The sequence below is a fragment of the Pseudorasbora parva genome, chromosome 23, assembly GCF_024679245.1.
Source record: "Pseudorasbora parva isolate DD20220531a chromosome 23, ASM2467924v1, whole genome shotgun sequence".
In the NCBI taxonomy this organism is placed as follows: Eukaryota; Metazoa; Chordata; class Actinopteri; order Cypriniformes; family Gobionidae; genus Pseudorasbora; species Pseudorasbora parva.
Window position 1 is genome coordinate 10,318,109 of NC_090194.1, and position 13,567 is coordinate 10,331,675.

Here is a 13,567-nt window from a genome sequence, read left to right on the forward strand (position 1 = left end):
GAAAACCATAAATCAGAAGTTTAGACTGATATGGCTTTAAAACACATGCAAATAAACTCTTTCATGATGACAAAGAACTGCAATGACATGAGCGTATAGCGATTTTTTGTTCGTCTTTGGCAGAGTATCCGAGGTATGAGATTTAAAGCATCCGCCCTCTTTCGCAAAGAGCAGCCACTGGGTGGAGAGCAGCAGCTAATTTGCATTTAAAGAGACATGCACAAAAACATCAAGTTTTTTATTCCACTCAAAAATGAATCTCTAAATTATCATAAATGATTTGTGGGGTATCTTCAAATAAGTTTCTGGAAATTCATGCTACCGCAAACACTCTTGCTAAAACAAAAACAGTCAATTAACACTGTTAACAACTGTGTTCTTTCATGTGAAAGTCACCTATGTATGCTTGAGCATGTGCGGGTAGGAAGAGAGGCTTGATTTACAAGAAAAGAGACAAAACACTCATCTTTGTTGCATAACCTTGATTCTGTGGTTTATTTAGCTAAAATTCAGCCATTGAAACTCCATATGTCAGTCCCATCACAGTCCTCTGGCTTTAACAGATGATATCCATCTGGAAGATCAAAAAGGAAGTGATGTGCATCCTCATCATGTCATGTCCTAAAAAAGCATCTTAAGTGCAAAACCCTTCATATCAAGTCAAGGCAAGCATAATGTTCATTGCAACTGTAGGAAATTTAGAATGAATTTTTAAAGTAAATCTTGTACAATTGCATTTGACAAGGAAAACTAGTTTCATAATTTAAAGTCCTTGGTAGTTCACAGAATGCCATGTAATATTGCTCCATTCCACAGAATATGCCAGACTTCAGAATGCATTACGAACAAAAGGAGTTGTGACTCCGCATACCAGAGGGTTGAGAGTCATGCATGAAAGTCAGATACTTGGCATGATGTAATCATTTCCTTTGGACTTTGTGTGGCAGCCAGCCAAACAGCTTCCTGCATAATTTCTTCCTTTTGATTTTGGCCTTGAACAGGCACTGATTCTCGGGGTGAGCCTGAGACTGAATCGGAGGCATAATCTCAGTCTGAGATTGAATCTGAGATATAATCGGATTCTGAGATCGAATCTGAGGCCGAATCTGAGGCTGAAACCGAATCTGTGAGGGAGGCTGAATTTGAGTTATAATCTGTGGCTGAGCCTGAGGCTGTGACTGAATCTCTGACTGCGAATGAGTTTGAATTTGAGACTGAGCCTGGATTTGGCACTGAATCTGAGAAATAATCTGAGGCTGACTTTGATTTTGACTCTCAGACTGATTTTGGGACATAATGTTAGCATTTAGCTGGTGTAATTTGTGATTCTGAATGAGTAAGGCGAGTAAAGAAAGAGATTCTTCATATCCTTCTCTCTTCTCTGGTGTTGGTGGACACAGACTCTGGAAGAGCTCCTTGAATCTTCTCTCCTGTTGCCGGAAGTCATACTCCACACTAGCCCAAAGAGTAAAAACAGTGGGAAAGAGAGAAGAGAAAAGGTAGGGCAACAGAAATAGTTCATGGTTCGTATTTATTGTTTCCCTCAGAATCAGATAAATTCACACTTCTGTTCAAAAGTTTGTTAATAAGTATGATGTTTTTGACAGAAGTATCGAATTATTTTGATCAAAAATCAAGTAAAAACAGTAATATTGTGAAATGATATTTAAAATCGGTTTTCTTCAAAATGTAATTTATTCCTATAATAGCAAAGCCGAATTTTCAGCATCATTACTCCAGTCGTCAGATATGGTGCTCAGGTAAAATTTCATATTATTATCAATGATAAAAGTTGCGCTGCCTCATTCTTTTTGAGGAAACTGACATTTAATATAACATAATAAAAATAATAAAATTATAAATAATGATATTATATATATATAATATCTATATATATATATATATATAATTTTTATTTAGATTTTTTTATTTAGATTTTTTTAAAGACCACAGAGTATCAGGACCTCAGTTTAACATCTCATCCGAAGGACGGCAAAACATTTAACAAATGTAACAAGAACACTGTAGAATATAGTGTTAACAAAATGGTATCTATGGGAAGAAATATAATGTTAATTGAATTGAACTAGAAGACAATCAAAAGTTCATGCTTCAAGGGTTAGTTCACCCAAAAATGAAAATTCTGTCATTAATTACTCACCCTCATGTCGTTCCATAATACCTTTGTTCATCTTTGGAACACAAATTAAGATATTTTTTTTGAAATCCAATGGCTCAGAAAGGCCTCCATTGGCCGCAGTGACATTTCCTCTCTCAAGACCCATAAAAGACACTAAAGACGTTGCTACAAAGTCATCTCACTACAGTGGTTCTGCAATCATTTTATAAAGCAACGAGAATAGTTTTTGTGTGCAAAAACACCTCTGACGTGCACTACGTAGAGAAGCACTAAGACGCATGCGCGAGAATGTGGCATTTCTCATGGTTCGGGCATCCAGGAAATGCACACTTTAGCACAATATTAAGCACTATGCTAAGACCTAAAGCACAATCAAAGTAGAATTCAACAAAGCGCATCTTCCTCTGCTTGTGCGTCGTGGTGCTTCGTGAGTTCACGTCATAGGCCCACACGAAAGACAAGAACACAAAATCTATTCTCGTCACTTCATAAAATTATTGTAGAGACACTGTAGTGAGATGGACTTTGTAACGACGTCTTTAGTACCTTTTATCGGTCTTGAGAGAGGAAATGACATTGGTGTCAATGAAGGCCTTTCTGAGCCATCAGATTTCAACAAAAATATCTTCATTTGTATTCTGAGGATGAACAAAGTTCTTATGGGTGTCAAACAACATGAGGGTAAGTAATTAATGACAGAATTTTCATTTTTGGGTGAACTAACCCTTTAAAGAGAGTTCACTCAAAATGTAAAATTCTGTCATGATTTACTCACCATATATCATTCCAAGCCTGTATGACATTTCTTCTTGTGACATTCCTTCACAAAAGAAGATAAAATAAGAACGTTGGGGTCCAAACAACACTGGACCCCATTCACTTGTATGGACGAAAAAAACAAACAAAAAACAACGCTACAGTAAAGGATGACAGAAATTTCAATTTTGGGCGAACTATAGGTGTGTTCACACCATGTCATAATTAACAGAATTATGAGATTTTAACTTGTTAAAAGCGTTCACGTGCTCATTGAGTGCTCCTATATGTATCATGTGATTCATTTAGAAGTTGATAGTGTTTTCATAGAAATGCGTAATTCGTAGTTTGACGACGCGGACATCTCGGAGTAGAACATCATGTGTTGTCATCTCGGAATTACGGTAATTACGTCATGGCGTGAATGCAGCATATCCCTTTAAAATGATTGCTAGTCTCACTTGGCGCTCTCACCTGTAGACAGCACATGCAGTCTTCTGACAGGTGGAACAGTCACTAAGATCTTGGCCAGTCCGAAAACATCGCCGACTACATAAATCACAAACAGGTAAGGAGAAAGATTTTAGAAAGTGTTGTTTTAGTATGACTTTGGCCTTGCACTCACATCCATAAATTTACAGCCCTTATTGACCTACGCTTGGAGATAAAACCAAATGTACATCAAATTAAACCCCGACTACCTTCTTTTCCTGCAGCTCCGCTCTGAAAATTTCTCACAATTAACTTTAACACATCCAGCACGCCAGTCACACGTGTCTATTATCTGCTAATCTTTGAATAACTCCGTCTCTCACCCTTTGCTGAGTGCGTGGCTCATCTCCAGGTCCTGGATGCAGTTGAGAAGAGTTGTGACTCTTTCCTTGTTGGATTGCAGACTCGCCTCTACCATGTCTAATCTATGTTTAGGGTCCCGTGGGCTGCCACAGTGAGGCGATGCTGGCAGCAGCCGGACCGCAGAAGCCGGGTGTTCGTGCATTGGGGAAACGTGTTCTTTTTGCACAGACACAATTGCTTCAGAATGTGTTTTTGAGTTATTTTGTGAGTGCTGCTTGGGCAAAGTGCCTGAGGGTGCCAGAGGTGAGTTCCGGTTAGAGGCCACATTCAGGCCTCTGTTTTCATTGCTCCCCACTATGAATTTAAAAGTTGGCGCTTGTGGAGGTGCAGAGGAAGGTTTGGGAGGCCGACAAGCAGGGGTCACAGAGGGAGGTGGCTTGTTTGGAGGGTGAAGCGAGTGTTGCGAGCCATTTATTTGACGTTCCGGTGCCTTCATTTCAGTTTGTTTCTTTGACTCTGTGTCACTCCAAGACTTAAACTCATTCCCATTGAGTGTTTTAGCTTGAGGAAAAGCCCTGGTGGAAGCGATGGCTAGTAATGAGGACTCAAGAGTGTCATTATTAAGCTGATTCAGGACAGAGCGTCTGAGAACCGTAGGCTCTGTCTGTCTACGTGACGTTTTTGAATGAACACACAATGCGTGCGAGGCTGCTCTGACCCCCGGGCTAGTTTGAGAACGTTCTTTGGTGTACGATTGCACCTTCACCTCAGTCTGAGTGGTGGTAAATGCATTTGAGAGGTTCTGATGTTTGATTGTTTGTGTCGTAAGTGTTGCTTTGTGATGGGTTGACATATTTGGGGCATGTGAAAACAAGCGAGTGTCATTTTGGCTTTTTGACTCACGATAAGGATGTGACAGTGCGTCTTTGTGTGCGGATATACCCTGCAGTGATGTTCCACTGGTGTTTGTTCGCCGCGTGGATGTGTGGGAAGCTTGCTTGTGCGTGTCGGCGGGCGCGAGAGTGCCGGTGTGTACTGACGCGTGACGTGATTCACAGTGAGGCCCTGAGAGTTTGTGTGTGTGTGTCACCAGCGCAAAATGCAAACGTGAATCTGAGGGTGAGGATTCTGACTCTGTGTCAGCACAGATTTGCGTCCCGCTTCGAGGTTTAATGCCAAAATTTGTGTGTGAGCACATTGATGGTTTAGTGTGCGTGTCAAACTTGGACTCTAATCCATTAGGGAATTGAACCGGTCTGTGAATTTGTGAAGCGGTGGGGGATATGACACCTTCATTCACACAACTCTGCACCTTAGTTTGGTGCTTAACATCTGAATGTAAATGAAAACAGGTAGGAGGTTTAGAAAGTGTACTTGTCTGACTCAACCGTGAGCAATCAGCGCTTTGAGGTTTGGAGTTCTGTGGCGTGCTAGGTTGGGGCAATATCAGTTGTTTCAAAGTAGTTTGCAAAGGTTTGATGTGTGTTTTATTTTGTGGCTGGGTGGTCTCTGAGTGTGTAGGTGCAACTTGGTTTTCTTGATTTGACCGTTTCTCATCAGGGTTTGGCTGCTGAGAAGACCTAAAGTGGGTGTTTGCATGTGTTTGCATACTTGTCACCTGTGTGGCCGCTAGCTTCTCAGTTGGGCTGTTTTTGTGTGTTTGGGGAGGGTTAACAGACACAGGTCTGCGGGGACAAGAGTTCTGAGGTTTGGGAGCGTTCAAGAGTGTGTTTACGACCTTTGTCGAAGCTCTATCCTCTTTCACGGTAACAGTGAGCGTGTGTGTATTTAGAGATGATGAGCGACCGGTATGATTAATGTGTGTGTCAGCACTAGATTCCCTCTTGACTGTGTGATGATTAGTGAGGTTTGATGCCTCACTCTGCTGAGCAGGCAGCAGAGATAATGGCCATTCCTTGTTTATATTCATGTTGAGATAAGAATGAAGGTTAGGGCTCATAGGGTGCTGCTCTGACTGTGTAACGCCGCGGTCGGTGTGCCTTTCTATCTGCGTGTATTTCTGCACGTCCCTCCCAGGGTAAACAAGGGATGCATTTCTCGACTGGAGTCCTAGACAACTTGCGGAAGTTGGCGGCGTAATCGTCCTGGATTGGCTGTGGAGTCCAGGAGTTGCCGGATTCTGCTTTCCTCCGCATGCACTGCAGATGTTTACGGGAGGTCTGTGAGGAGGCGAACGCAGAGGTAACGTTTTTTTCTGTCTGGTGGAAGACTCCTCACCTTCACTGATGTCGCTGCTGATCCCACCCATTACCTCAGAGTCAACCACACTCCCATTGGTGAAATGACAATTCCGTCTCGGTTTTAACCGGCCGTTAGCCACACCTCTTAACGGAGGACTTGTTCTGATCTGACGGTTATGGCATTGCACTTCTTCCCTGATGCTTTTGCAAATATCCCTCTCCAGCCCCTCAAAGGTCACACCCTTTTTCATTTTAGTCTCCAGACTTCTTCGTTTAATGATGATACTTCTTGTTTTTTCTTTCCTGTTATCCTCCTTTTTACCAGCCTCGTTTAAGATGTGGCCATTTGGTGGCATGATCACTGTTTTTTCTGATTGATTGCTACAAGTGTCCCTATGTTTTCCGTCCAGATGTAGTTGGTTGTTTCTCATTGCAGGTGACGTCTGAACACCGACGTTACAGTGATGGGTCAGTGTGAGGGCCGCCATACTACTGGTCCCATTTGCCACGGTCCTCCAGACGCGTGTCCCCACAAGGGCGGGCTCCCCGAGAACTGGCACCGGAGTGGTGTGATCAGCTGCCCGTCTACCCATCTCAGGTATAACTGGTCCAGGCAGACTTGAGTAGAAATCAATGCATTTGACCACTATGGTGCACCTAAGGTGGAAGGAGAAAGAGAACTCTTGAAAGTAAATAGACTGAAAAAAGCAGACAAAAGGTGAATAATAATGCATTTTATTTTGGACTACAAAAAACCTGATACGTGAGTCATACTCAGAAAATCATTTTTGTTTGTTTGTTTGCTTTCACATCTAGAAATTCTTCAATTATGTTATGTCGTTACTTTATCTCAGAAATGCATTAAAGTCTTAGTTCACCCAAAATGAAAATTGTGTCATTAATTCCTCACCCCAATGTCCTTCCCAACACATAAGTACTTCGTTCTTCTTTGGGGCACAAATTAAGATATTTCTGATGAAATCCGAGAGCTCTCTGACCCCTCGGTAGACAGCAATTTAATAAACACTTTCAAGGTCCAGAAAGGTAGTAAAAACAACGTTAAAATCATCCATGTGACTAACGGTGGCTCAATCCTAATTTTATGAAGCGACGAGAATACTTTTTGTGCACAAAAAACTAACAAAAATAGTGACTTTATTAAACAATTTCTTCACATCTGTGTCAGTCTCCTACGCTGTTGACGTAGTATATACAGTGCTTCTGAGTTACATCAGAGCTACGTCAGTACGTGGCTTACCATTGGCCGACGCTGATCACGTGAGCACCACGACACATGCGCGTGATGCTGACGCAGGAGCTGACCAACATAAACTGCGTATGAGACTGACACAGACAAGTTTATTTTTGTGCACAAAAAGTATTCTTGTCGCTTCATAAAATTAAGGTTGAACCACTGTAGTCATATGGACTGTTTAACGTTTTTACAACTTTATTAAACAATTTCTTCACATCCGTGTTAGTCTCCTACGCTGTTGACGCAGTAAATATAGTAAAGTGCTTCAAATAACGTCAGAGCTACGCCAGGTTTTTACTACCTTTCTGAACATTGCAAGTGTTAATTAAATTGCTGTCTATGGAGGGGTCAGAGAGTTCTCGGATTTCATCAAAAATATCTTAATTTGTGTTCTGAACATGAACGGAGGTCTTATGGTCTTATCTCAAGGATATGAGGGTAAAGTAATTAATTACATCATTTTCATTTTTGGATGAACTAACCCTTTAAGATACGCCCTACAAAAACGGAACAAGCAAGAAAGTATTTTAGGAAAAATCTGTAGTGCAAACCTGACTTGCATTACACGCTTTTCTGAGTCAAATCCATCCGAAAATGCAACTAAGTTCAGTAATCTGTAAATTATATCGTTAGTCAGTCATGGGGACTGTTTTCTGACAATGACCCACATACAAAAACTGCAAACTCTCAACCATCTGCTACCGCCTGCAGTTAGTTTTGAAATGAATACATTATATCAAGACGTTCGATGAAAATGCAAAATTGGGGTGCAATTTATTATAAGGTGCAAAAGCAAAAAAAAAAAAAAAAAAACTCATGCAATGCTTTAATAATGACTCTTTCAGAGCACAAGACCTGATAATAGAACGTACAAAAGACCTCCCTGCCTAAGCCAGCTGAATCAAATTTGGAAAGAGTAAGCAAAAAGATGAGAGAGAACAGGGTGAAATCAAAAGAACAGAGTGATATCAAACAGAGAGAAAGAGAGTACAAGGGCGCTGTACCATGCTCAGATTTCATTACCTCTGATCTAACTATATTCAAAAAATGAATATGCACAGTTTACAGAAACAGAGAAACTGTGGTCTGTTTGCTCTGAGTTAAACTGTGTCAACATGAGTGTGTGTGTGCGTGTGTGACTAATTAAATATTTCACACACTGACAAACGTTTTGTTCTGCTCTGACCTGACTCTCTCTCTTTTCCGCTGCTACACCTGGACCCCCGCCAGCCAGGCTCGGCTGCCCTCTTTCTCATTCAACCCACCTTGGGCACCTTGATAATTCGCATGACAAAGAGGGTGTTAATCAGCGACTGACAGTAAATTTTCTAATGAACCACTCTAATAAGTGGCTGTTATAAAATGTCTGTGTGTGTGTGTGGTACGTTTTGCGTACATTTTAGGAACCAAATGTCCTCAAAAAGAAAGTACAAAAGGAAATCACCTATGTGGAGACCAACTCAATGTAATGTACTAGTGTAATGTGTATTAATGTATTAATATAAATGCTTTCAAAAACAAACAAACACATTATTGCACTTGGTTGGATATATATATATATATATATATATATATATATATATATATATATATATATATACATATATATATATATATATATACACATATATATATATATATATATATATATATATATATATATATATATATATATATATATATATATATATATATATATATATATATATATAATACATTTGCAGTCACTCAATTTTTTACTTCACTATCTTGATTAAGTGTGTGGACAGTAGTTTAGAATGAATTAAAGTTTAATAATCAGAAGGGTTTGTGAACATTTGGGATGAAAATATCATTAGCTCAGGGTAAAACAATACAAAAAATGGAAAGCTTTGCTCCATGATAGAAAAAACAAGCATGTATGTACTTTTAAAATATGTGACCCTGCTACAAAACCAGTCATAAGGGTACATTTCTTTTAAATTGAGATTTATACATCATGTGCAAGCTGAATAAATATAAAAATATTATTTCAATTGTATAAAATAACACTATATGTTAAGACAATATTTGGCTGAGATACAACTATTTGAAAATAAAAAAATCGAAATATTGTGAAAATCGAATTTAAGTTGTCCAAATGAAGACATTACCTATGCACATTTCTCCTAATAATACATTTTACAAAATAGGAAATTTACAAAATATATTCATGGAACATATTATTTACTTAATACACTAACATTTTTTGGCATAAAAGAAAAAACAATAATTTTGACCCATACAATGTATTGTTGGCTATTGCCACAAATATACCTGTGCGACTTATGACTGGTTTTGTGTCTAAGGTCACATATATCGTCATGAAATGAATATATAGAATCATGGGACTTTGAAGTATCACAATAAACTATACTGTGAGCCAAACCTCGTCACTTTCCGTCATCACTTACTGTTTCACCATCACATTTCCAGCGAACACACACACACATTCCCTCAGCCCCCAGCCTTGAATGTGCAAACATTTCAGATCATCTTGTTGTTCATTCCCCCTAGCATCTCTCTTTCTTGATGTTCTGTTGTGGATGTCAAGCTGACCCCTCTGGGTGGCACCAGGCTGTGGCACCACACATGAAAACAGCCTGAAGTCAGTCTAGGAAAGATTGGAGTCTATGAAGCACAAGACTCACAGTCTTTCCTTCAGAAATCAACAATCATGCAGCCTTTTATTGCAGGTACACACAAAAGACAGCGAGAAAAACAGGGGAATGGGATCAGGAAATGTTGCGGGCAGGATTCAAACTTGTGTCGTTTACATGAGCGCCACGGCTCATGCGCTAACCGCTAGGCCACGGCTCCCGCACAAAAACTAATCGGTTTTAATCAGTAGCAATGTTAAATTGTGCAGAAATGAGATAAAGACCACAACACAAACAATAGACTTTTATTTTGTACACACACAAGCGCCTACCTTCAGTTACATCCTGAGACCCAAACCTCAGAGCTTCCTGGCATGTTGCAGGCATTTTTCTGTAGGTTTCAGTATCCACAAGAGGTCTTGTTGTCCAGTAAGTGGGTGCAGTGAAGAGACTCTAAGCTAGATGACTCAAATCCGCACATAAGCTTGTGTTCAAACAGCACCTGCCTTGACAGTCACTCCTTTAGCTCTCCGCAGACAGTAATCACCCTCCCTCAGAGGCTGATTGGAGGCTGTTTGCTTCTCTCCAGAGGCGTCTGCTTTTCATTTGTTTTGATTTGCTCTCACCTTCACTTGCTGAGGCAGCAAGCACAAAGATGCATTGATCTATGTCCTCAGCCTTGCGCACTCTCTCTGTTTCTCTCCCTCACACACTCTGAGTCACTCTTCCTGTCTGTCCCTGACCCTCTCTCGCTGTCTCACCCTCTTTCACATATGCATATCCAGTGCTGGGTCAAAGGCATCCTAAATTCAGCTGGAATTAGGCAGGGTGGGGAGAGAAATCGAGATAGAAAGAGAACGAGAGCGAGAGAGAGAGAGAGAGAGAGAGAGAGAGAGAGAGAGAGAGGTTCTGCATGCCAAGGGGCCGTTTGAAAATTACCAACATAATAGAAAAGCAGATTGATGGATGTAGTTAAGGGATGTTTGAATTTTTTACATGAAATGAAATTATTATATGATGTATATAATTAATATTTATTTTAAAACTGCTGTAGGTAGGGAAAAGCAAATTAAATAGCAAAAATAACTGATATGAAATAAAATTGATGTTATCATGGGGAAGTTTGGATTTAATCTGTCTTCTGTGTAATGCAATGTGATTTATATTGTTTTAAAACTGCTTTAGGAAAGGAATTGCATAAATCATTTAAAATTCATGTTATCCGAATGTTAAGTCGTGACGTAAGGAACGCCATTTCTTTAAAAAAGTTAAACATTTTAAATACTTACAGTCTACACAACAACTGGTCACAGTGGTACAGACATTAATATTTTAACGATTTATAAAAGACGAATCACTGTCTGGCCATCTGGAATTTTGGTTTGGAGAAAAAGGTTATTATTATAACTTTTTTGTAGTATTTTGTGTGTGTATATTAGGACCGTTTGTAGTTTTTATTGTGGTATAAGATAGTAAGATAGAAAGTTTGGACCCGGAAGCGCTGCTACGTAACGTCAGCCTTAACAACCGGATTGTGGGCATGATCAGATTTCTACAGATTATGAGAGATTCACATCATATTCTTTTAAATGTTAGTTTAGACTAGTTTAAAGCTACACTATTAACGTTTCCGTCCGCTAGAGGGCGCCTATATTCAAAACAAAGGCGTAGTTTGATAATGCCAAATTTGAGCACGGAATAGTGGGACGTGGTCTTCACCTCACAGCCGGTGGAAAAGAATCGGAATAGGACTCGGGCAAAAACCATGTTTATGAATGTGATTATTAACGTTACTGTAGTGTGAAGCAGAGCAGAACCGAATGTTGAGGGAGCTAAGCATGGCCGCTGGAGTGAGTGTTATGCAAACACACGGCTCGCGAGCAGCGGGACTTTTATTATGAAGGGACACAGTCGCGGGCGCCATTTCTGCTTTTCTGGTCATGAGTAGGCCTATGAGGTAATGCAGCTCTGTTTATCATATTAGATACATTTGTGTGTTTAAAATGATGTTATGACGTTATTCTGTGCGTTCGCTCAGCAGCTGCTGTGACACTTGTTGCACACTGCTAAGAGTAAAGTGTTTCAACAAAATAAAACTGAGGTTACCTCAGATATGACGCATTTGAAGGGCGACTCCCTCAGACATCCCGGCTTCTTGGTTAAAATAGCAATTTTCTCACAATTTACAAATAGTTGGAAATATTTGGGACATTGTAAGATTGAACTGAACAAAATATATAACACTAGCCTGGTGTTTTTTTGTTTTGTTGATATTTTACTGCATAAATACTAGTGCACCTTTAAACTAGTCAGATCAAACAATTTCTACTTGACAATCTCAAAATGTGTTAAAAGTTCTCAAAGTTAAGGTCAAAAAGGAGGTCCATAATTTAGCTCTTGTTATTTTCTATATCTATAATCTATAGCATTTTTTAAAATTATTGTAGCTTATTATAAATGCTAAAATGTGTCTGTTTAGAGATATTATTTCACTGCATGTTCAGAATTCAAAAACTCAACACTAGATGTCACCATTTAACAACAAGATGACCAGAGATTCTGCAGATCACGCAGTCAAATGTAATTCACTAAACCCCACAGTAATTTATCATTTTCAAAGATTCTGTTGTGTTTGATAATATTAAAATCTAGAATATGCAGGGCCACCATGGTCAAAGATGATAGATAATATCATTGTATCTTCATATTTTGTGAATGTTTGCAAATGTCCTTTCTGAAAGCTTTCTAGAATGCTTGATAGCTCTGACTGTATTCACAGAGAGAGCTATGTCATTAGTTTTATCCCGAAAACTCTCACCGTCTGCGTAATTCATAAACGCACATTTACTATGCACTGTAAAGTTAAGTGACGGACGTGTTACATTCCCACACAAGCACCTATACAACAATTTATAGATTAACATGACGGTACATGCTAGTCATTGAGTTTAATCAACTAATTCTACCACAAGAAATGTTACGTAAATGTATCCACTGACCCTTCAGAAACGTCCAGGTACAGTCTAAAAGTTGCAAACTCTTCCGTGTCCGACTCTGGTTCAAACATATAAGGCTGCACAACTGATTATTTCTGACATTTTGGTTGAGTAAGATCCGTTTTGTTGTTGACATTGTATCCAAAGTCTAAAGGAGCCTGGAAGGGGCGGGGTGCAGCAGCTCATTTGCATTTAAAGGGACACACACAAAAATACGTTTTGCTCACACCCAAATAGGGGCAAACTTTATAAGCTATAATAAATGATCTGGGGTGTATTTTGATTCTCATTATTAGCTTTACTTTAATTATATACACCTGCTCTCTTTGAAGCTTTTGGTCTTTTTTTGTATGATTTAGAATTCAAATGGTCCTTCTTTATTCATTGATGAAGATCTCACCTTGTGATAGACCAGGACTGGTCCCGATGTTGGCATAGATCATGAACAGATCGCCGGCTGTGGAATAACACTATTAAGAGGAGGATCCTTTGTTACCATACTGTCATCGGCTTTGCACGATCTTTATAGCCGTATAGCCGTGATGTTTGACTCGTTAAAGTAAATGAGAAAGCTTGGGATTCAATTAATTTTTTTAAAGAGCTATTAAGTGCAATAATCTGTGAAAAAATAACTGTGTGAAGTGATAACTTCTACTATATGTAATGTAATAAAATAAAACCAAAACGGTTATGTATTTATATATCACTGAAATCATAGTTATGTGTATTGTATTGCATTTCTGTCAATAGATCGTCATAAATACTACACACTGCACCTTTAAGTGACGATAAACAGTTGGAAGGTC

The 13,567-nt window shown here is 39.3% G+C and overlaps 1 protein-coding gene across 7 annotated transcripts; it reads right to left on the minus strand.

Annotated features, from left to right (window-relative positions):
• Positions 1-397: 397 nt before the first annotated feature.
• On the minus strand, positions 398-12,905 carry LOC137062324 (putative uncharacterized protein DDB_G0271606). Of its 7 annotated transcripts, XM_067433197.1 has the most exons (7): positions 10,098-10,637; positions 9,580-9,779; positions 8,334-8,421; positions 3,712-6,549; positions 3,371-3,445; positions 2,916-2,960; positions 399-1,455 (listed from the first exon to the last, which is right to left on the minus strand). In XM_067433197.1, the coding sequence occupies exons 4-7, from the start codon at positions 6,483-6,485 to the stop codon at positions 921-923; spliced, it is 3,429 nt and encodes a 1,142-aa protein (XP_067289298.1). In that variant the 5' UTR covers positions 6,486-6,549; positions 8,334-8,421; positions 9,580-9,779; positions 10,098-10,637; the 3' UTR covers positions 399-920. The 7 variants fall into 7 exon arrangements, with proteins under 7 accessions (XP_067289297.1, XP_067289296.1, XP_067289294.1 ...); XM_067433196.1 differs by lacking the exon at positions 8,334-8,421 and having other exon boundaries at positions 398-1,455; positions 9,580-9,743; XM_067433195.1 differs by lacking the exon at positions 8,334-8,421 and having other exon boundaries at positions 398-1,455.
• Between the last annotated feature and the right edge of the window lie 662 nt (positions 12,906-13,567).